Here is a 25,187-nt window from a genome sequence, read left to right as displayed (position 1 = left end):
ATTGTTCAGTATTCAAGATGAGGTGATTGTTGTGATTACTCTCTATTTTTTATTTATCATAGTCATAAAAATATACTGGAGCGAGAAATCCAAGAAATGTACATGACGAATACTTTCTGTTTTTTCCTATCTGTAGGATCCTAATATGCTAGATCAGAATGGAATGACACCATTAATGTGGAGTTGTTACAGAATGTTTGTGTAAGTTTTCATCTCTAGTCAGAAAACGATGAAATGCCATCTTATTATATTTGCTTTTAACATGTTTTATTATATCCCTTACTTCACATTGTGGTTGTTTACTGCAGAACACTTTATTTACGCTTGGAATTGATTTTCGCTATTTTCGCTGAAGGAATAATTCATTGAAAATAAAATTCAGCGAATATATCTTTTTTCCTATATTTTGCATTCAACTCAGTGAAAATAAATTCCATACAAAACACCCCAAAATTCTTTTCAGTGAAAATTAATTCCAGCTAAAATAAAGTATTTTACAGTAGTTATAATGTTTTAATACAATGCTAATGACTTTAAAAAGAATGTTTAAAAACATTTTTTTTTTTCTAATTAAATTATTTCTGACACGTTTGACTTAATCTTTCCTACCCTAATTCTTAAAATGCTGTCAAGATTGCAGGGCATGTTTTAGTCATTGACACCAGTATTTGAGTGTTTCTAATGATTTGTAATTCTAAGTGTAAATTTGTGCCTGTTCTAAACCAACAGAGTTGATCCAGCCAGGTTGCTAATTAAAATGGGAGCCAGTGTGAATTTACAAGATAAAGTACACCAGAATACAGCTTTACACTGGGCCATTATGTCAGGCAATGCTAATGTTATGCCACTGTTGTTACAAAATGGTACAGATACATATATTGAGAATTCCAAGGTAAGCCTGAATTTCTCCATATTCAAGAGAGTGGCACATGTCCAAGGCATCAGTCAATCAACAAATATTTATCATTTCCTGACTAAATTATGGAATGGAAAGTTATGTTTGTATTTCAGGAAAAATCAAGTTTTGTTTTTGTACCTGAGATGTTCAACCAAATAGTGCAATAGGCTCCTCCCTTTTTTTTTTCTGTAGTATTTGTTTTCATGTTTTGGCAATCCTGACCAAACTGCCATGCACACTGATCAGATGCAAATTTAACATTTAAACTTAAAAATAATTCATATCGTATTGTACCCATGTCTAACATGACAAGTCATGATGACCGCCAATCTTTGACCCTTGGAATGGCACAACTTTTTCTCTCCTTTCACAAAACAATCTTGCGTGATTGTTTTGCAAATATTTTCTAAAATTTTGACCAAGATCTACTGGTATATCTGATTAGAAATTAATGTCCAATTGGGTAAAAATTTTAATTGAAAAGAAATTGTGAGGAAATTGATGGCATACAAAGAGTTAAAGGGGAACCAATACTATAAATAAGGGTCAACATGGCCACCGTATTAGTATGCTAATCCGAACCAAGCAGCTAACATTGTGGCGGGAGCTCCGTGAAATATGCCAATTATGAAGTTTGGAGATCAAGCTGTGGTTCCAAATACATATCCACGGGGGCATGAATATGTACGCTAGCGATTACACTCGTCTGGTTGGGCTTATGATGTATAAATGTTGTTATTTTCGGTCGAAATGTGCCGCGACGCGTGAAAATCAAGAGTTTAAAATGGTGACTAATGTATGCAAAATTCCTGTCAATCACAGTTTGAGTAAACGAAAATGTAAATCCTCTAGATATTTATTCACTCTACAAAGCTTGTTGGTTTACAAACAGCATTATCGTTACGTAGTTTGTCTATGTCTAACCACCTCCATGGTCTAACCATCGGTAACACTGGGACATGACGATGTAAGACAGTAAACAATTTCAATAACATTAGGTTACGGGCTTTCGGATATCCATTGCAATAAATTGAATGTAGAAGTAGAAATCATTCGCGAGGTTTTAATTTCGCGGTGAGTCCAAAACCGCGAAAATAAAACCACGCAAAAATTTCCTGTTGAAATGTAAAACACAATACCCAAGTCAAAACAACACTCACTCCTGACCCACAACCTTACAAATTTTACCGTAGTCATTGACGCCTATTCAAGATTACGATGTTTACTGTGGTTAGCTTCGCTTCGACAATGAGCTGTTGTCACCGTAAAAATTTTAAATTAGTCTTCAAATGGTCAGTTTATCATCGAAAACAACTAATGTTTTGATTTCAAAAAAAAAAAACATGCTGTCTTCCCATCAAAACCAGAGGTAAAAGATCGAGCTGGAACATCTGCAAATCTCCGTTTTGGTGATTTGAACACGTTGGCATCACCGAGTATTTTGACTGGCTGATTAGCGATTTGACCTATAAGGTGTCGAGCATTTGCATGCGACCGGAATCATTCGCTTACAATGAAACTAAATTGAAATTTACTTGCATTTCAGAACAATTCAACGAGTTTACTTTTTGTACCTTATTAATAATCACTACCAAGTAATAATAATAATTGTGAAACGTAGCATGGTCGGATTGCGCTACCGTGATTATTTGCTACTAAGCAATGCAGTGTTCGTGTTTTAAAAACTTTTTTTAGGAACGCCAGAACGATGCTGGTTACTACTATGTGGACATTTTTCTTTTGATCGTACGGCAAAGACTTGCATTTTCTAAGAGATGAAACTTTTTGTATAACTTTCTAGACAGTCTGAAAAAAGGAAGGGGTACAGTGAATAAGTGCCAGACTGCAATGAGCTGCAAATAGTAGTTGTGTAATACTGGTAGGCGTGCAGGAAATAACCGTTCTGTTAGAGATTCCAAGTTTCGGATATCAACAAGACATTGGCCTGACTGCTTCGTATGGTGCTACCCTTTGTTTTATTTTTCGCGAAATACTTCGACAGCTCAAAACCGCGAAATCAGATGTTTCCACAGTTTCTGTATTTGACTGTAGGATGAAACGGGACCCAGACAACACGTCACAGGCAGTTCCAATTCATATCTTTTACAATAGATCATTTTCGTTCATGCGTCGCATATATGTCCAGAAAATTTAATCAAGTGTATGTGTGTATTTATATTCTATTTTTGGATTCTTATTTATAATAAATACAACGCTGCAGATTGGTCATTAAAATTGAGTCTACGGTAAAATTGTTTTGACAGAATGCTCTTCTCCCCCTCACCGCTCATTTGATTTTGACTGTAAAGTCAACCCGACGTTCACCCACCAGATTACAAGAACTCAAATCTCACACGAGATACAAGCCGGTACCACCGGTACATTTTGATTTTCCACACGAGTGTCGTAAACAGGTTACAAGATAAGCCTGTGATGTCGCGGCGACTTTTCTTTACTCATGATTTTGATATTTTATCACAGGAATTTCCGTATAATAACCCAAACTTATAATATACAGTAAACTTTTTCATTGTCGTCTCTACCAATTAGTCAATATTATATGGAAATTTGAGGGCAATAGTAAATACACGTTCTGTTTACCGATTTGTGACGGAAATATGAAAACCGAAGTCATTGACTTCGTGTTTTCACACTTGTTATATTAGCAGTCTGGAGGAGTAGTATGTATACAGAATCTGCATAGGAAGTTTCGTTCTCAGGTTTACTGTATACGAAATCAGTACCTTCAATAGACTGACGCAACGGAAAAGGCAAATAAACTTGAATCGGCGTATTTTCTTCACGACCGTTCAGCAACAATCTGGTCGTGTGTATCCGGTGGATTGCCGCTTTTGCTTGTTGGCCATCATCAACTTGAATTAGTTCCGCGTCATATTGTTCCGACGATGTATAAATTACCGAGCGCGCAATGTTTCAAATCATGGCACAAGAAGACTGCTCTGTATTTGTTTGAAATTCAATTGCTATGTTATATTTAAACAAGCAAATTGTAATCCGTTCTTAGGATGTTTATATCAGTTGTTGTTTTGTGGGATTAGCGGTACAGGGGGAAAGATGAGCATTCATTTACTCAGTGGACAGAGGCGGATTTAATTACCCATGAGCACTATTGAGGGGTTCCCCTTGAAGCTTTACCTACCTGTTGCAATAACTTGACGAGAAAAAAATGCTTTGGGTGAGAAATCTATGCATTCCTACTTCCATGAATGCAGTTGAAAAAAAATAAAATTCACCTGCAAAAACAGAATTAACTAATACTTGAGTCTGAAAAATCTGTCAATGCCACCAGGGTGAAGACGTATTGAAGATGGCTGCTTCAAAGAAGAATCTCTATGTATTTAAGAAAATTCAGGATCACCGGGGAGACACTGCATTCAAACATGTTGGCATACTGCATAAGTTATCAATGAGTAAGGTAATGATGTTATACACCATACATGTACAACTGTATTGTCAGCACTTGGTACCCCATCATTGTGAAAACTTGATGAGAATATCGTTTGAACAACGTAAACTTACGAGTAACTTTGTGTAACATACATAGTAAATTATTAAAAGGTTCATCTCCAGCAATTTTAAAATGTTCACTACTATGAAATGTTACCGTTAACTTTCAATTTACCTGACAATTTAACTCGCACAAAATTAAAGCACTTTGCTGTTAACCATTCAACTTCACCAATATAAATTGATGTGATTTGATAATTAGGATGCAACTTTCAAAATTCTTTGTGACACTGTCTTTAGGATCCCACTGAAATGCTTACTGCTACAAAACTTCTCTCAAAATGCTCTTTACTTCAAGTCTTGCTATAAAACATTTTGAAATAGCTACTCAATGCATAAATTAACAATCTTAATTTAAACTAAAGTGTATTTATACATGTATTTGATTAGCGACATCTTGAAATTAAGGATTAGCTAAAACAATATGCTGGCTGCAATAACATTTTTTACAGTATACGCTACAAGTTCAAGATAAAATATCTGCAATAGTTAAGTCAATTTATTGTATTCATATAAGCCTGCTATTATAAAATAATTTTCAACATTTGTCTTTGTTTCCAGGTATGTCGTACCAGAGTCATGTACACCTTACCATTTGTTACATTCTTTGTGATTGGTTTCATACCTGAATTAGATTATTCAATTCCAATCAAGCTATTGTTGTTTGGTCTATGCTACGTGTTATTTTGGTTCTTGTCAAAGTAAGTATTATCCGTAGTACATATTTTGGGAATTAATCATTAAATCTGTGCATATTCATAATATTGCAATGATTTTTCATTGTTCATTGCCTTATATCAATACTGTAAAAATGTGAGTGTCACAATGTTGTGAAATAATAAGAATGCAGCAAATGAAGTGATTAATACAAAGTTGATTTTCTTCTATAATTAAACATGCCAGTGTTTTAAGTATTAAAGTGATACTGTCATTAGAACTGTACATTTGCTTATTTTACAGTGTAATTAATGTTCTCTAGCTGGTCTTTAGCTGACTATGTGTTAAACACAATTCAAAACACGGTAAAAACTGATTGCTATTAAAATGTAAACTTTTATTGTACGAGGCTTCCCAATGCATATGTGCAGATTTGATGACAGTGTCACTTCAAGTTCAGTGTCACATTTGTCAGAATGAATGTGTGATTCTAAGTGTCAGTTACTCATACGGAAATCTCATCTCACATACAAGTCACATACATGCTCAGTTTGTACCTGAGTATATTTATATTTCCTGTACATATTTAGTCCCTTCCTCTTTGTATCCGGAATAAAATAATGATTTACTAACTCTCCTCTCATCTTACAGATTGTTCTTTGATGAGCGTTATGGTAACATTATGCCAATATCAGTTTACCTAGCAACTAAGGTATTGATGTACTCATCATGGTTCTTCTACTATTGGCCCTATATCCTTTATATAGACATTGTATATATTCAGTCATTTCCACATCGGATGATGGAGTGTAACTCTTTCATGTCCCCTCAAAATATGCAGAGAATCTAAATTTATGTCAGTTAAAAGAGTAACCCCAGCTATAAACATATGGTGACAACGATTGCAACGATTATAAACCGCCTGTGTTCTTATCAGTGGTTTATATTATCTCCTCACTTGACCACAAAAATAATCAAAATTCATGCATTGAACATAAGGCTTTAATATATTGTGACCACTTGAGAAAAAAAAAAGATCTTTCCTTAACTGTATTCTTACATATTAATAGTATGAGTATACATATTCCATTCTTTATCATCTCTGCGCTATTGTTGTACAATTTTGTCAAAGCATGGAGATCTGACCCAGGGGTTATTACGACCTCTTTTGAAGAAAAGAAACGGGTAAGGTCCTTTTAACTTGTTACTGTAGTCTAACCCTTGTGCTTATGACTGTGAAACATGGGTGCACAGAGATCTATGTTGTACTTCTAGCTGACTCTGACTTACATAGTTCTTTTTATTGATGGATACAGTAAATTAATAAAAAATGCAGAATGATTTTCTAATCATGTTGAGCAATTTTAAATTGGCAAGTGTGGACCAGTCATTCTTTATCATATACATGATCCATGTAAATATTTTTGATATGCATATATGCTAATTTTGTCTGTCTAATCCATGTATCAAATGATTTTTTATTACAATTTTTAATTAAAAATTAGTACATTGATATATTTTTACGTCATATTCCATAAATTGGTAACAATGTAAAAAGGGGTGGTGCATTAAAACTCACTCACATGCACACCATTTTTGCTTTTTAGCTCCGCTGTCGACTTTGTCAAGCGGAGCTTATCATATGAGTGATTGTCCGGTGTCGTCCGTCGTCCGTGTCAATGTTTTACTCTTTCGACTTCTTCTTGAAAACTACAAGCCTGAATGCTTTGATACTTGGTGTATATGTACCTTGGGTAGACCTCTCTTAGGTTTGTTCATTTCATGTTGATATCTTCAATTCTCTAATTTTGGTGAATATTTTTGTCATTTTTGGTAAAAAGTGATATTTTCGACTTCTTGTTAAAAACCGCAAGTGCAATTGCTTTGATATTACATATATAGGTACTACATGTGGACCTCTCTCAGATTTGTTCATTTTGTAATGATATCTTTAATTCTCTAATTTTGGTGAATATTTTTGTCATTTTTGGTCAAAAGTGATATTTTCGACTTCTTGTTAAAAACCGCAAGTCCAATCGCTTTGATACTACATATATAGGTACTACATGTGGACCTCTCTCAGATTTGTTCATTTCGTGATGATATCTTCAATTCTCTAATTTTGGTGAATATTTTTGGCATTTTTGGTAAAAAGTGATATTTTCGACTTCTTGTTAAAAACCGCAAGTGCAATTGCTTTGATATTACATATATAGGTACTACATGTGGACCTCTCTCAGATTTGTTCATTTTGTAATGATATCTTTAATTCTCTAATTTTGGTGAATATTTTTGTCATTTTTGGTAAAAAGTGATATTTTCGACTTCTTGTTAAAAATCGCAAGTGCAATTGCTTTGATATTACATATATAGGTACTACAAGTGGACCTCTCTCAGATTTGTTTATTTTGTAATGATATCTTTAATTCTCTAATTTTGGTGAATATTTTTGTCATTTTTGGTAAAAAGTGATATTTTCGACTTCTTGTTGAAAACTGTAAGTCCGATTCCTTTGATACTATTCATATTGTTTATTTTCTAATGATGTCTTCAGTTCTTTAATTGAAATGTGCATTGCTAACAGCGGAGCTATCTCAGCCGATAGGCTGCTTGTTTTTCACCATTTTCTGTAAACGTTGATATAATATTACAGACTATTATCGAGCTGGCTGAAACTGGAAAGTTGAAAATTGAGGTATTTTGTACAACCTGTATAATTAGAAAGCCAATCAGATCCAAGCATTGTTCATATTGTAATAGATGTATTGCTAAGTTTGACCACCACTGTCCCTGGATTGACAACTGTGTTGGTGAGTATTACACTATAAAATATGATTTAGTTTGTGTTTTACTACTGTGTGTATGCTATTTTCATTCTCTTTCAATTTTGTCTTTTTCGGCACAGTTCTGCTTGGTGGATAAATAATTGCACAGTAACACAGTAAAAGTTTGTCCACGTCATAGCCCAATCTAAGATTGTTTGTATGTTTGACCAATTTCTACAATGTTTGACTTTTTTTGCACAGTGCTTGCATGTATATATCAAATTCACTCAGTTCAAGTAGGTTCAAGCTTGGTACACAGAGTTGTATTTTAACACATCAATAACACTTTTTTTGTGTCATCATCTAATCCAGTGTGACTGACTGGCAATCAATTTGTTTTTTTTATTTTTTTATTTTATTTTGTGCAATTTTGCTTCTACATGTATCTCAAATCTTGCATAGATAATAAGCGAGTTTTGTGTTCCATTGAGGTCTTTTGTCTATATTATATAGTGATTATATTGCAGTCCAATTATTTAGTACAGAGTGTAGATTGAAACATATACAGTTACAAAAAGATAGGGTTGTAATATTCCTAATGATTTGTTTTAAATTTTATATATATGCATATTAACTGGGCCACAGTATGTGAAGATGTTGTTGTGGTAGCTCTGTACATTTTTGGAATCAGCAAAATTTCATCACATCTAGACATTGAATTTAATGTTTTAAATTGTCTGCTGTTCATAACAACAGGTGCCGGCAATCACAAATATTTTATTGGTTATTTATTTTTCTTGGAAATCATGATCATATGGTGTCTGTACGGAACGATTCAATGTGAGTAATTTATTTACTGATTTTCATTCATTGTTGTATCTTTCACAGCTATATAGTCAAGTTGGGAATATGTTTGTATTCACCATCGACCCAAGTTACTATGGGAAAACAAATTTATAATACCTACAATATAAATAACATTACCATGTTTGCTCCTATGTGTTCGTTTCTTTGTTAAAAACAGGCTTGTTTTATATCATGTCTCTCTTTTGTGTGCAAATATAGTATACTTTTAATACTCGATTAGAAATGCATATACTTGCAAACCCAAAATCACATATACTGTATTCTGAATCATCAAAATATCACCTATTTTGACCATAGAAACAATTACAACTGTAATTTGTTAAAAAATATGCACTATTAATAGAGAAAATATGGTATGTGATATTGGGTTTGCCCGGTGACAGTTTAACAGGTGTAATGCCCGCTGGTTTCTCTGATTCCACCTTATTAGTCTATGAGAAGTACTCAGTTTTAAGTTGAAAAAAATGTCAGTGCCCTGTTTAATTGATAATCTGCTGTGAAAATGAATGTTCATTATTGGGTGTTAACAACCATGGACATATCATTGGTATTAATGGTTATTGAAAATTGCTCTCATTTTACTTTTGAGTGTGTATATAAATATATATCATTGAATAATATCTATCCTAGCTGCTTATCAAGGTATTCATAATTACATGTCTTTGACCACTATAGTTTGGAATGGTGAATGTGAGACTAACTTTGAGGAGGATGGAATCTTTGCCTGGTTGTTTCAAGTAATGAAGTGTTCACCATGGGTGTTTTGGACTTCTGTCAATGCACTGGTACATGTTGTATGGGTCGGACTCCTATTCATCTGTCAAATGTACCAGGTATGTACTAATCTAAGCATATTTTACTGCTGTGATGTCCATGTGACTCATGTGTTTCTTTGATAGTTGCCATGTGATGTTCATGTGACTGCCATGTGTTTCTTTGATAGTTGCCATGTGATGTCCATGTGACTGTCATGTGTTTCTTTGATAGTTGCCATGTGATGTTCATGCGACTGTCATGTGTTTCTTTGATAGTTGCCATGTGATGTTCATGTGGCTGTCATGTGTTACTTTGATAGTTGCCATGTGATGTCCATGTGACTCATGTGTTACTTTGATAGTTGCCATGTGATGTCCATGTGACTGTCATGTGTTACGTTGACAGTTGCCATGTGATATTCATGTGACTGTCTTGTGTTTCTTTGATAGTGTCATGTGACTACTATTACTAAAACATGATAATACTTCTTCTTTCAGATCAGTGCATTGGGCATGTCAACAAATGAACGCATGAACCAGACAAGATATAAACATTTCCGACATGAAAAGGGAAGAATCAGAAGTCCTTTCAAGTGAGTGTGTTTCCTTCAGTTTCCTTTAGAGTGGTGATGTAAGTGGAGTATCATTGTATACTTTCATGCATGCTAACATCCATGTGATCAATCTTAGTCTAATGGTGCATGTCCAGATGGATGCAATCCTACCTGTGAGTTGGCTGGAACTGTAAGATTCAGCTATCTAACTAGGCTGGACTAAAAAAAAGATTAGTTTCTGGGTCTAAAATGCTCATAAAACAGGTGTGATGATGCGCCTTTTTCAGTATTTTTGTAAAAAAGTCATGAAAGTCCTCTTTTGAACTGAGTACAAACAGATTATTTCTTTGTTTGACCTAAACTTGAAATATTCTGTTTATGTTAACAACAGTATTTACAGTTGTTTTTTCATTCTGTTTTCCAGCAATGGCTACATCAGAAATATTGTCAACTTCTTTGAGATTCGTTGCTGTGGATTGTGTCGGCCAATGAAAATTGATTGGAAGACTCAGTTTGATATGGACATACAGTCAACAGGCAGCTACACTTACAAACCACTTTCAACCCAAGAAAACTATCAGTTTGTGTAGTGACAAGCTGTACATGGTTATTACTTTGTTATAGAGTTGGTGTATATTGTAACCTGTATGTCTGTGACGCCAGTGTATAACGACTGGACCGTTAAGTATTTATGGCTACTACATTGCTTACAAGAACTTCAATTTTTTATGTAGTATAATCCATGTAGATGTTTCACAGTAACTGGCTGGTGCACATTTTCTAGTGATGCGTCTGCTTTCAAGAATACTGTGTGATGAGAGTACAGGGTACTTAGATGATAACGTACTCAACTGATCAATCACTATTGTAGTCAAATTTGACCAAATCAATTTATTTGGAGTTTGGTTAATGACTGAACAATTTTTTTTAATGAAGTTCATTTTCTAGTACAATCTAGTAATTTAGGCTCGTTAATTCTAAGGATTAATTATCTTCATAAGAATAATGTGTAACATCAATGTCTATTCATCTGCTTCCTTGTGACATTTACTTTTATGTTTTTAATCAGTGCTAGACCCTGTAGCGTATTAGGAGTTGTTTTTTTTAAATGAAATATGATTACTGTATTTGCTCTATTAGAAGCACATCCCTGAAATTGCTTTTTTATAGTATGCTGTATCAATTAACTTTTACTTATTTTTAGGTACTACTTCTAATTCTTGAAAGTGCATGCATTACTAATAGAGCAAATATGGTATGTATGATATCAAAAATGAAAATGTACATGTGTGTTATCGGCAATTAACCAAAGATAAGTTTATACAAGTTTGTATATAAAACCAGAGTATGATTTCCAAGCTATGTATGCATGTGTTTTTTTATCTAATTTTTTTCTTAATTCCTGTAGTAGTTTTAAAATCTTATTTTGTTACTGTCTTTGTACATACACATCTATGCAAGAGCTTTTGTAAAAAAAAAAAATCACACTGGCTGAGAACAGTAATTCTGAAGTAACCTCTTCTCTCCATCTTTATGCTCTTATGTTGTATTATTTTGAAGAACTGTATTACCCTTCATTTTACAGACAAATTATTTTGATATAATTTGAAATGTCTAATGTGGCAGCCATGTTATTTTTTATTTTTAAGTCTTCTTAACCAATTTTCAAACATGCCTTGACGTAAGTTCATGTGACCATCTAATTTTTTATGATATCCAAGGCCATATATGTCTTGTTTTGCCTCCAGATTGTGACATTTATGTTTTAATAATTTCAATATTTTATCAATACCTATAAATTAACAAAGATTATTGAATAATACATGAAAATGTGACATCAAAACTTGTTTGGCAGGAGCAGATATGGCACTTACTAATAAAGGGTTGTTTCTACTTATTTCTTTCAACATGAGTATTCTTGTATCCTCAATTTGTCAAAGGTGTTATTAATTCTTTACTTTTGGCATTAGAATTTTTTTGTTACTGTTTTTATTTATTCAAAGAAATGTCTTAGGAATTACATATTTGATATTTCATGGTTGCCATAGTGATCTTACTTAGCTATTTATTGTTACACTGGAATCATCACAGCTATGTACAAACAGCAAGTTAAGTAGTACTGATTAGTGAAGTTTGTTAAACAGTTAGGGAAGCCTGCTGCAGCAGCAGTCTTTTTATCACTTTCATTGATTTAGTGCTGAAATTGTTAGTTTCAGGTTGTACTGTATATCAGCATTAACATTATGGAAATTAGCTTTTATAATGACATCATTATTGCATTGCATAATTATGAGGTTATTGCAAGGATACTGCAAAGTATGCATGAGAAAGTACAGCTGCAATATCCTCGTAATAACCTTATTATTATACATCTTTATCTCCCAGGAATACACAATGAGAATGCCGAAATCAAAAACGTCCAGTCAAACCCTGGGGGCAGCCATGTTTGGTTCCTACTATTAGAAGACACTTACGTGCGCGTAACTGTTCCATATTTGGAATTCGCGTTTATGGTAGGATGAAAATACCCAGTGCAATACTGTAAAATACTTTATTTTAGCTGTAATTAATTTTCGCTGAAAACAATTTTCAGATATTTTGTATGGAATTTATTTCCACTGATTTTTGATGAGTTGAATGTAAAATATAGGAAAAAGGTATATTCGCTGGATTTTATTTTCACTGAATCATTCCTTCAGCGAAAAATATTTCCAAGTGAAAATAAAGTATTTTACAGTACCGCAAAATTGAGGCACACTGTAACTTATGGTGACAGACAGGATATACGTGTACAAGTAACAGCAGATTGAGCACTGTGCCCGCCTTCCTGCGTCCCCTCTAAATCTGCTGCTGATGAAATGATGAAAATGTTTGTCTAAATCATGATTGAAAACTTTGTAATGCTAATGTATATCTTGTCCTGGGAAATACTCAATTCTATTTCTATACAGTAAATCATTGCAACATGAAATTTGAAGGAATCTGTGATTACTAGTATGTATTTTCATACTTAGTGTATTGAACTATGTTGGCTTATTAAGACTCCCTAGTTCAGTGAGCAAAGTGTTGTAAAATAGGAGTGATTACAAATCTGATTCTTAACAATAGTTTGATTTTATGTTCTTTTTCAACAACTGTATCCTGCAATTTGTTTTGGAACACTGCATGAGAGATGCAGACAAATGCTAAAATCAGCAATTTACTTTTTTAATTTAAAAACAATTTTATATTACAAAGTTCATTATTCCAGGACACAATTTTTTTAGTTTATCTCATAAAACAACGGAAAATCCCAGGTGATTTAATGGTTAGGGTGATTGTATATTGGAAAAAATCTTATTTGCATTAAAGTGTGTCTTTAAAAGGTAACATTTAATTTGCCACTGAAATCAGGTATGCAAAAATGTTACCAAATGTTTAATTTTATACCGGACACATGGAGACGGGAACAGCCACTGGTGACGCTATATACAATCAAAACCTATATAGGCTTGTCTACGCTCATGCAGATTACAGTGTAAAGGCCAGAGACAGTTGTTAAATTAGGTGACCGGTTTAGTATGATAGAAAGTGTGTACAGTATTCAAATTACCACAATAGACAGAGTTGAGGCCGAAAATACATGATTACGGCATTTCATAATAAATGCTTTCTATTAATAATTATAATATTCACGAGATGTGTCTACATCATAACCTCGTTAAAGGTCATTACAATATTTTATGCGCATGCTTCAGTCCCTTTTTCCATGGTTTGTCAATCAAACCTCATTGATGGTGCTGAACGTTGTGTTCGTATTCGAAGCCCACACATAAACAACACTACTAACACTGCTCAGCCAAAGATTTGTACACATTTCTACCATGTCATACTCTGTAATATGCAATTCTGGTTCCCCAATAACTCTGGTTAAAGAGTGTATTAGTGACAACAGTGATGTACCTCACCATCAGTGCAGTAAGGATCACTCTGGATTGAACACTAGGTGGCGCTATTTAATGATACAAGGAAATGCGTGTATGCTGTATTGTTCTGATACTTGGCATAATAATCGACATGTATGAATAATATAACTTGTTCTAGAAATCTCAACTTAAAACCCGGTCTAGCTTTCAATCAAATATAGTTGTCAGAGTCAGTATTTTAATATTGCATATTATTTTTGTATACATTCGATGGCCAATGGTGTAACCAACGACGTGGTCTAAATCTCACTGGCGATAATAATAAAAATTTCCTTTTTAATGATATAGCGCCAACACGCTTGTCTTGTTCAGGGATACGCATATGCGTTCTGAATTCCGCGTAGAAGGAAGAATACAAGCATAAACATTGCCTATTATTTGAAAGACTGACATAAGGGTATTTTGGTTGATTTTTCTAATGGTCCGCATTTTATCAGTAGAAGTAAATTAGGGTAAATCAGTAAAAGTGTTGTTTTATTATTAATATCTATACCAGACAGGGGCTCGTGTTTGAACTGTTTCTTTTGGAAACTTTGTGTTCTTTGACATACAGGGGCAGAGAGAGAGACTGAGATCACGCGACAAAACAGACCGAGATTTTAAAAGGACGTAAAAAGAAATAACTTTATTAGCCTATGGAAGAAAGAAGAAAAATTCTGCATTACAATACACTAGGCTATGCAAAGTGTGTGCTGCATGCGAATGGTTGTGCGATTTACGACTTGAATGAGTCCTTGCTATATTATTCTCAGAAAGGCACTTAGGTGAATTTTACCCTCAAATTCTTTATTTTATAAGTTAAAAACTATTATTGTTTCTGCTATATTAAAGTGGGTGCGATGCATATGGAAGCGTTTTAAGAAACTAGAAAGATGTGTGAAAGGAAAGGAAAGCTTCTACAATGTATATAATCTATTTTAAGGATATAGGTAGAATTGTCGTAAAATCTGTATGCCTATATGCATATTATTTTTATTTATTAGTGAATAAAACATTTCTTAGTTCAAGTTGGACACTAATGTGGCCGAGAAAATAGTGTTAACTTTTTTTCACGTGCGATTACGTGCTTTCCGGTAAGCTTTATCACAGTTACTTTTTTAGCAACCGTGGATTATTTTTGATGTTCAGCTATAACAAATCGCGTGATTATCACATGACATAAACAGTGCACCATGTGATTATCACGTGATTATTTCAGACCTCTAAAATTCATGGTAAATTTTGCTTCTAATGTCCGTAATTCCCCAGTGATCTGTATGTCGTGTATGTTTTATTATTTCTGTAGAACAGTGTATTTAGATATTTTCAGTATGGAACTTGAGGTTGAACTTCAAATGAAATTCCCTGACGGCTGGCAAATTTATTGTCCTGTGCTGAGTGTACCAGCTCCTTGGCCATAACCGACACCCGTTGGGCCAAATCCCTTTGCGTAGCAAGCTGTAAAGAGAAAAATCGAGGAGAACAAATATCATTGCTTGCGAAGTTGAATACGAATCCAAATCGTACGGACTGAAGCTCTGATTGTACATATACAGTATCATTTGGTGGAATATAAAATGTCTTACCTTTGCAGAAAATTTCCCCATCCCTGTCACACACCGTTGTGGAATCCAGACCTTTATTACAGGCGGCGCAAGAGAAGCACTTCTTATGCCAGCTCTAGGGAGAGAAAGAGAGAGTAGAAAATATAAGTGAGAACATTTTTAGACAAATCTATGGATATTGTAAATACACCCTTTTCCATTGAAATTGATAAACTGATTGTGAACAGAGAGGTTGTCTACTTCATTTGGGATAGATATGACAGGGATTGACAACTTACTGAGTTTGCACCGATCATCTTCTCTGCTTGGTACACTGAATGTCCACAACGAGGACACCTGTCAGCACCGCCAAATTTAGATGGGGCGTCAGAAGCCACATCACAGTGAGTGTAGGCTTGGGCTGTTGCTGGCCCAGTTCTGCAAAGCAATCATAGCATGTATTAAAACGTGTTATTGTAAAATGCACAGGAAAACGGAGAATGCTCACAATGACTAGCAATGAGGATATCTTTGCTTGAAGTCAAGTATTTACTAGTATAACTATATTTCACACTGTTTCAATTTTTAAAGTTACACTCCCACTTTGTATTATATCAGAACACCTCCCGTTGATTTGTGGTCACCATGAAAAAAGATAAAATGGGTTGGTTTGTTAACAAATCCTGAAATATTGGTAATCACTAAATCAAACATACTTTTTAATGTTGTGTTCACTCAAAGCCCGGTTTACTTGATTTTAGAAGAGTATTTTAAATTCCATTTCGGGATTTTGTATTAGGTAAGATTTGTTATAAACTTTTCAGAGTCTAAAGCCTCATACAAAGATCATAGAGATTGATTCATTTGTCGTGGTTATTTACACGCTACATGAAAGCAGTTTACGCTCACCAGTTTACTTCTAGGATTGTCATCAAAACACTCAAGAGTCCATACGGTCGAGTTAACTGACAACGTGTAAAATATACACGGTACATGGGCGGATTGTTAAAACAGTAAACAAGATAACTTACTGTTGCGTAGGCTTGTTTCCAAGACGCTCACCCTGGTCCATGCTCAATGTGCCAGCACCACCGCCAAATCCATATCCCTTAGGTCCATACTTTTTCCCGTAGCAACTCTTGCAGTAGATTTCACCGTCATGTTCTCCAAGGGTGCTTGAATCCAACATTTTATGGCACAAATCTTACAAAAAGAAAAATGCGCCTTGGTTATTCCAAAGACAATAGAAATGTCTTTGGTTATTCAAATCCATACGTTATATTAATTAATTGTCACAATTGACTCCCGGCAACCCACCGAAGTTTTGTCCATTTTGTTGTTATCAAATTGAAAATGAGTACTAGTATCACATGCTTCTGATTTGCCCACAATATGCCAATCTTAGGCTAAAATTTATTCCAAACTTTTATTTTTCTCCAGCAGCAGAATGGAAATTTATTTCGTTAATTAATTCAAGTAATTCAAATACATTAGTAAATCTAGGCAAGTTTATTTTATTTTCATTACAATAACGCCGAAAACTTATGGAATGACTGAGGGAGTGTTTATTTATTTATTTTCAAGAATATTTAATATTGTACATGTGTGCTCGAAACTATAGTTACTGTTTGATCAGACGACGCTCAAATGGTTGCTCTAATCATTCCGAAATTATATCATCTACACTAGACTGGCAAAGTCGGGACTTCTTTTTTGTTTTACAAAAAGAACCAATTAATTGTTATTGTAGTCCTTATAGCGTGATTGCGAAAACGAACTTGATCGACAGGAATTTCTTTCGCAGTCGCGATATTTTTTGCTATCACGTTAAAAAGGCTAAATTGACAATTAATTATATATTTTTTGTAAAGTCTTGCCAGTCTACATCTACACCAAAATTTACTATTGCTGTAATTGATTTTAAAAGCGGCATTTTAAGTTTCTAAACAATTTTAACGGTAATGTGTAAACTGGGGGCACTGTATGTTTCTTGGAAAGCGGGGAAATGTACATTACACGGAATACTGGTACTTACTGCAGTTGAAGCACATTTTATGCCAGCTGGCTCCAGCACCGATCTTCTCCTCTGCGTGGTATACTGATCCAGAACATCTGGGACATTTCGGGGCTCCTCCGAATTTAGGCATGTTGAATTATGTTGTATTTGACTGTGCCTGTGCATAAATGTAAAAATGTGGCACATCAAACTTACAATAAAAGTACTAATGGATGGTTGGGGCGAATGGAGCACGTTTTTATAAATTATTCAATGAATAACCATTCACAGTAGTTACCATTTTGTATGTTATACAGGCGGGTGAGTGGAGAGCACGGGTGTGCCTGGGGCGATAAATACCCCTCCCCTAGCTTGTTTATTTTTTCTCGAAAATACCTCCCTTGGTTCAATAATATTGTCTTCGAGAATGTTAATCATCTTCTCTCCGCATTACGTCAGATATTTCACACCAATAGTATTTTTTTTAAATGACTCTTTATTATTGGTTTGTAATGAAAAAGATATACATACACATTATTTACTGTCGAAGTTCACGCAACTATTAAAATTGTGAAAGTCTGTAATCGGCTGTCCGAGCTGTGTTATCGGCATACGTTTATAATGGAAAGGGGTTGTCTTTGTTTGAGTGTACTAGTTCCTCCGATGACACGGAAATTAGCACCACTGTAGGTCAATTCTTCGATAACTTCGTTTTTTTCAGACAGTTTATCTGAATATCGTGTTTTATTTTTAATTTAAACTAATATTGAAAAATTGCACTCATGTTTGGAAAAGATGGCGAAGCTTCAAACTTCGGCGGCATGTACACATCCCTATAAACAGGCACACAACATCTATGGTGCGTCTGGTGTTGTCCTGTAATATTGGTGATCAAATTCATATTAATTTGTAAGTGTTGTCAGTGATACTCGTATATGTGTCAGATATTTCTCGCGAGACTTGTCCTGAGAAGTATAGGATTCTTTATGATCATTGTGACCTACTTTGAAAAGGTCACAATTGTCACAGTAACCCTTGAAATTAATTGGGCTTCAGTGTCTTGTACATTTTAACTATCACGGCTCATACATTTCGCTTATAAGTAGGTGAAGTTGCACAACGATGCTTGGAATGAGGGGTATGCTGTGATTATAAGCAGACATCCCATCACTATGAATCATACGCAATGCTTATTGCTATTCAAAAAATGTTAGTTAAAACACCATACTTGGTGGTGATTTCGACATAGTTCTGGTGTCCGATTGCGATACATTTAACCAAAGGCGATAACAATATGCACACTTGTAAAATTCCAGATATGTTTAGGGTGGGGCAGCTGCGTCAATACGATGAATCGAAGCATGAAAAGAATGCATGTGTGCCCACGTGTGTAAGTTCACAGCTATAATCAGGGTATGATTCCTGTGGTGTTTCACGAAGTCGGGGGCAGGGGGTCAAGAATGTTTTACAACATTACAAAAATATAATTATTGTACTACATTGCATTCTTGTAAAACTTTAGTTGACATTGCGTTTTTAGCATCAAGTTTTTGTAATCATTCAGGGTGTTTTCCACAGTTTTCGAAACATCCATAATGTTTCAAAACTACCATGGTATTTCTAATTTTTTTTTTAAAAAATAATCAGACGGGCAATCAATCAATCAATCAATCAATCAATAAATCAATAAATCAATGACAAGGAATTTGAGTTCCGACCATCGTGGACGTTATTTAAATTTTCGCGTTGTTCATGACAGTTGTTATTTCATCCATACCTGACCCCTATTTTGTAGGGGCATGTTAAACCTAATTGGACGACACATTCTTTGAAGAAAATGCGGACACACCAGGAGGTACCATCTAGGAAACAAGGACCGCCACTACGATTAGCATAAATCACTGGCACACAACAGTACGTACTGGTTCAGAGGTTGTCTGAGGTACTGGCAAAGCACAGCTGTTGGTGATATAAAAGCCGCTGGTTCAGTTGATGACTACGATCTGGAAATACTATCCGATATACGGGGATTAGTGGCACATATTGTGTCGTCGTTTGTTTTATACGTCGCACGACGATAGAATTCCGGGTCCTTCCAAATACTTCAAATAAGCTGAATTTATCGCACATATTGATATTTTAGACGGGGTTTTAGACAAGTCTTAACACTTTATTTGCATGTTTGTCATTTATGTAAAAAAAATATCACTTGTCAAGGGCCAGGGATCGTTCGTTAGGACGACATGCGCTGCCATGGAAGCTGTAATGTGACGTCACATCAAGATTGAGCGGCACCAAAAATAACCCAAGCCAATACCGTATAAACACAAGTTTAGTTACACATTGATGTACATGTACGTAAATACGTTGCGCAAATCGTTTTTGTGCTGCTGTCTGAAAATCTGTTGATAAGTGGATAAACTCTGTAACATCTGCACAGGGGAAAGGTCGTGAATTAGCCCGGATGTAAACATCTGATGATCAGCGAAGCGTAAAAAAAAATACGACCGGGACGTCAACAATCTTCATCCGGCATATGTGACGTCATGCCTACTGTGTTTATTTGTTTTACAAATATAAAGTACAGTCTGTACAGCTTTATACAGAGCCGTTTGGGCGTTGTTGCTTTTTACCCGTTCACTGATTTAATTCGTTTACCGATTGCTCAAGTTATGCTGAGATTCAAGTTCGTTTTATTTTTTTTAAGTGTGGTATTTATGTTTTCACCAGTTACTAGAGTAGTTATGCTTATAACAGTGTGACCACAAAGCGGGTATTCCGCATATATGCATACTGTGCAAAGTATGAGATCCCCTACGGGGAGTCAAGCACCATATCTGGTTACTGAGTAGACTGGGGAGAAAAGCTTTTCATTACATGGCTTCAAAACTGTCCAAAAAATGTCACTGTCACGGTTTCCCGTGTGATGGATTTTCCAATATACATATTGTTATTACACATACATCGGTAACTGAGAACGTTGACCCGAGTGCGAAATACCAATGCCAGCCCTAGAGCACGTCTCCGCAGTTAATGGCCATATAAGGATAGCTACGAGACAATCATGTAGTAGATGATAGAAATGAATCCGTCGCGTTATTGAATTCTGTACAAATTTCGGGGATCTAAAGTTGACAATAAACTGAATTTGTGGTGACCGGGGAGACCGTTACTGAATTGATACACCAACACGTACGTACTGTACGAGAGGCGTTTGTATTGACATATTTAGGAGTCTGGGCTTAAGGGCAAGGGGCCCCAATGGGGGCATGGCTCCTTCAACACTGCAATGTTAGTTATGTATAATTTTAGCAATGTACCGAAATAACCGGTTATCTACTCGGCTTACTGTCAATGCGTTTTCATCATATTTCACAAGGCCCCCTTTGGATGAACTCCTGAACTTTTTCTAAAGTCACCAATGCATCGTAAAGCGTACCATTTCATGCGAATCCCATCAAAAGTGTATATTAACTACTACACCGGTAGTAGTGTTTAAGTCGCAAAATAAACAACACTCCTTTCTTTGATGGAATGAAATACACACTTTCTTGACATATGTATATGCTCGCGGTGTACGCCTGGCACAATGACAGTACTGTCAAACAAACCAAAAACAAATCTCAAACAAACGTTGACCCGGCCCATGGAGCGTACACAGCGATTCACAACTGTAACATTGCGTACATGTGCTTTCTCCCATTTTGCTAGCGGTTGTATAGAGTTGAATATTTCGAATTTTTTCAGACGCCACACTCTGCTGGCATACCGAAGTCGGAGGACATTGAACATTAGCTCACAGGAGATGGACATCTCACTCCGTGGACATTTCACATGACGAAGCGATAATTTTGAAGGTAAATGTGTTTTCTTTATCTTAAGGAGGTTGTTAACACAACGACCGTTAAACAGTGATCAGTGATAATTAGCGATAACTCCGACTAAGAATAACGAGCTTTAACAAAAAAGTTAGACAGTCGCTACTTAAATTCATATTAAACTTGGGCAGTGTACTCTAACATCAGTAGCGTCGATCCGTGAACTCATATAACAATAATGTCAAAAGGTTTTCATATCAAAGATGCGAGCATCGGACTTACCTTCAGGAATGACGGAAAGATGTGTGAGACAGACTGGCAGATTCCTGTTATTAGGCAAGCCGTGGGTAACTCTGGGTAGGAATTCTGCAAATAATTTGCACACGACACTTCACGTGTTCCCCACAAATGGACAATAAACTTTAAAGAATATTTTATTATCTAGCTCGTGTCAACAATCGTAGTTGCCATGAAAGCTTCTCTGTTGGTAGGATAGTTCAATGCACTTCAAGGTGCAAAACAGAATAATTCACATAAAATAAAAAACACAGTATACGCAACATAACATCTCAGTACGGTAAATTACATAAACAACGAAAACAGGTTAACAAATTTGTCAAGGCTATTCATAATAGAACCAGGGTGACTAGAACATAGTTTTTCAATTTTGTCTTTGTAATCTCAGAATACTTATCAAATAGAAAAATCTGAAAGGGCGTGGTCTTCTCGCTGCGCATGTGCGACATTTGTGTTTATAAACATTGATTTTCCCATAATCAAATCACCTAACAAATACCTAATCAAAGTTTGTACTCGTTTATCTGCGCAACAGTCAAAGTCGCCATCTTTGTTTATAGGAGACTCGTATATCTCGCGCATGTGTGGCGCGACGACTACCACCCTTTAAAAGAAACAAACTGTATGCCTTGGTGGCCGATAACTCCAATATCTTGATAGATCAAGTGTTGATATCAATTTAATAGCATGATTGTATGTTTTCGATCCTGAACTGTCAGTTGTTATTCTATCGATATAATTGACCCATTCATCTGTTTGATGTATCTGTTTGGCCTACCTGTAAGCCTCATACCATTTACCAGTTCTTGCAAAGTGTTGATGCTTTGTGATTGTATTGTTTATTGCTATACAAAGTCATATCCAAAACATGCGTTCACTACATTTTTGAGTTGACACTACGACATTACTTTAAGTTGAATACGGGGATAATACACACGATTCTATGCGAAAAAAATAAAACACCTTCAATTATGAAATATTCAAAAACAGTTTGTTCCGCCAAATGTTTCACGTATGATCTTGTATAGTATGGCAATTCATTCACAAAGTATCAGCAACTCCAAAGAACTTGTCTTAAAACTTTATTTAGCAGGCTTATCAGCTTGGAATGATGACAGTAGCGACTATGGTCTCCGGAGGGAATACGACAAATCATTACTATTGCCATTGTGTATACGTTCATTGCGTCCATGTGAGTATCGAGTGTGACATTGGCCGCTCTTCACCCGTGATTATTGCGAATATGGTTTTGACATACAAGCTGTCTGAACCGCCAGGGATGTATGTGTAAAACCGGATACATGTGGTGCTATTGCTTTGATAAGGAGGGCAGTGCAACTTGAGAGTCTTAGCACCATGTTTATCATTTCGCTATTTTTGCTCCGAATATTGTAATACTAGTACTTACAAACAAATACTCCCTTTCTCCATACAACGCAGTGCATGTACTTAAAATATACATAGTTCCTCTCCCCATAATTTACATACTTAATTCCTCTATAAATTATAATATTTATAGTACACATCCTTCTTTATTCCATACAATGTAACAATATGACAGTTCTGACTCTTAAAGTATTTTATGAGATTGAGTTCCATAAGTTTGCCCCGATGTAGCTAAAACTACATTATATATAATGCGCCCTAATTGTAACAGGGTGGATTTGAGATGAATAATTGGTATTGTAGCTATGAATTTGATCATTCAAGGTCGCCGTTAAAGTTATGCTACACTTCACCACGTGAAGTCTGTACATAATCAATAACCGTCTGATTCGCGTATATGTTAATATTAGAATTACAAACAGCGGTCGGCTTATCATTTGCATATGATCAAAATAATAGTGGGTCCAGGATGGACCCCTGTAGAACCCCTATTTTAATTTCATTAGATTCAGACGCAGAATTATTTATTTTTACGATCTGCGTGCAATTTGAATAAAAGTTTTGACAATGTCTCTTTCACGAAAATCTTGGGTTGTTTTTGTTTCCACCAATAGCGTTTTGTGAAATTTACTGTAAAAACACTTTTAACTCGATTTCTGCAATATCTAAATAGTTGCCAAGAAAAAGTGTAATTTCGATTGTTTAGCTTTGTTTAAATGATATATCTTTGTCCAGGTAGCTTAATTGCTATCGTCATCATTTCAAAGTAACAATTAACCTCGTACCCGATGTGTAGCTTCATTTGCATGCTTGTTGTAAATATTCAGAAAGAGATACGTTCGTCGTCAAACACAACGGAACACCAGCCAGAACTTTATAGAATGATTTACAGCTCAAAAATGTCAATGGTGAGATAACGATGCCTGTGACGACGTGGCTTATTTCCACTCAACTGAATACACATATGATATGTCATTTATAATACATATTTAATTTCAGCGTGTAACGTAATACTTACAAATACACATACTTCATTTTCATTGTGTAACGCAATACAAATGTACTTACAAATACACATTTTGAATTGTTTCATGTAATGTTATATTTACAATACATATATTACATAAAAGGGATTACTTATAATATAAATACTTTATACCATAGGACTTTTTAATAGATGACAATTTGAAAAAAAAAATACTCTGACCAAGATGAGTAGAACAAAGAAAAACAACCACAGCTGGTTTCGAACTCTCAGAACGTGTGTCTGGATACAAACACAGCTCCATAGTCTACATATAATTCCATGTCAATCATTGACATTCGAACTCAGTGTGTTCGGGTCATTACGAAGCTGCTTACAAGAATGTGCCTGATTGGCTGGCCAACCCAACACCAAATCGACCAATCAGTCAACAGCTTGTTTGTTGAAATTTGTTTTCGACGTATCACATATGCTTCGACTCAACTGTCATGTTCAGGGTTAGAGCACGAATTTTCGTCAGTTGATCGTTATGCAAGCTTGAGTATAGCGTCCAGCTGCCACATTTTAAATATGCAAATTTAATAGAAGAATTAAAATAAATTCCGAAATATATCCACGACTCGTAAACACGTGTATTACATTCATGCATAGCGCAATAAAGCTCCAGGGTTTGTATAGCGTATTCTATGGGGGGGGGGGAGGGATATGGAGCCTTTCCCCAGAACGGAACTCGCGGAGGGCTATTCACACGACTGAATTTATTTTATTAAAGTATTATACTCTCTTGAAATGTAAGTTTTCGGACGGTGCGGGTGACAGATTTCAAGACGGGTAATTTAAACACCTCGTATGTGGGCACTCTCTGGGATATAAAGTTCTTCCCGCGATAAAGTGACGCCGCGTGCGGCCTCGACACTTTATCTCTTTCAGTATCCGCAGCAAGCCTTGAGATCCTCGCCACACAGGGCGGGATTGGTCGTATTTAATTAGCATTAATTTGTATAAATTACTTCCAACGCATTTACATTGTTGATCTTTCTAGTTTATTTGACGACTGAAACAAATTTATATAATATTATTACATTGTATTCAGTTGAACGTCATGTGAAGTATTGGTAAAAATGGTAATTATTTCCCACGTAAGATTGGGGCAAGATTCGGAATTTGGTAATGGACCACATTCAAGTATTGCA

The 25,187-nt window shown here is 35.3% G+C and overlaps 2 protein-coding genes across 3 annotated transcripts in view; one reads left to right on the top strand and one right to left on the bottom strand.

Annotated features, from left to right (window-relative positions):
- LOC100373420 (palmitoyltransferase ZDHHC17-like) overlaps positions 1-12,065 on the top strand; it is a 43,529-nt gene extending 31,464 nt beyond the window's left edge. For both annotated transcript variants that reach the window (XM_085500571.1, XM_085500574.1), the window contains 11 exons: positions 137-201; positions 730-892; positions 4,209-4,334; positions 4,988-5,127; positions 5,735-5,839; positions 6,148-6,268; positions 7,737-7,893; positions 8,605-8,688; positions 9,391-9,548; positions 9,969-10,063; positions 10,449-12,065. In XM_085500571.1, the coding sequence (XP_085356697.1) occupies positions 137-201; positions 730-892; positions 4,209-4,334; positions 4,988-5,127; positions 5,735-5,839; positions 6,148-6,268; positions 7,737-7,893; positions 8,605-8,688; positions 9,391-9,548; positions 9,969-10,063; positions 10,449-10,614 (1,380 nt within the window). In that variant the 3' untranslated portion in view covers positions 10,615-12,065. The remainder of the gene's footprint in view (positions 1-136; positions 202-729; positions 893-4,208; positions 4,335-4,987; positions 5,128-5,734; positions 5,840-6,147; positions 6,269-7,736; positions 7,894-8,604; positions 8,689-9,390; positions 9,549-9,968; positions 10,064-10,448) is intronic.
- Positions 12,066-14,586: 2,521 nt separating this feature from the next.
- Positions 14,587-21,655, bottom strand: csrp2 (cysteine and glycine-rich protein 2). The gene is given in 6 exon segments (NM_001164997.1): positions 14,587-15,426; positions 15,555-15,648; positions 15,812-15,950; positions 16,544-16,715; positions 17,548-17,686; positions 21,609-21,655. Coding segments are annotated over 5 exon segments (594 nt in total). The 5' UTR covers positions 17,660-17,686; positions 21,609-21,655; the 3' UTR covers positions 14,587-15,349.
- Between the last annotated feature and the right edge of the window lie 3,532 nt (positions 21,656-25,187).

The sequence above is a fragment of the Saccoglossus kowalevskii genome, chromosome 1 (genome assembly GCF_978046115.1).
Source record: "Saccoglossus kowalevskii chromosome 1, keSacKowa6.1, whole genome shotgun sequence".
NCBI classification, from domain to species: domain Eukaryota; kingdom Metazoa; phylum Hemichordata; class Enteropneusta; family Harrimaniidae; genus Saccoglossus; species Saccoglossus kowalevskii.
Note: the sequence above shows the minus strand (reverse complement) of the source record. Positions and strands in the feature narration are given on the sequence as shown.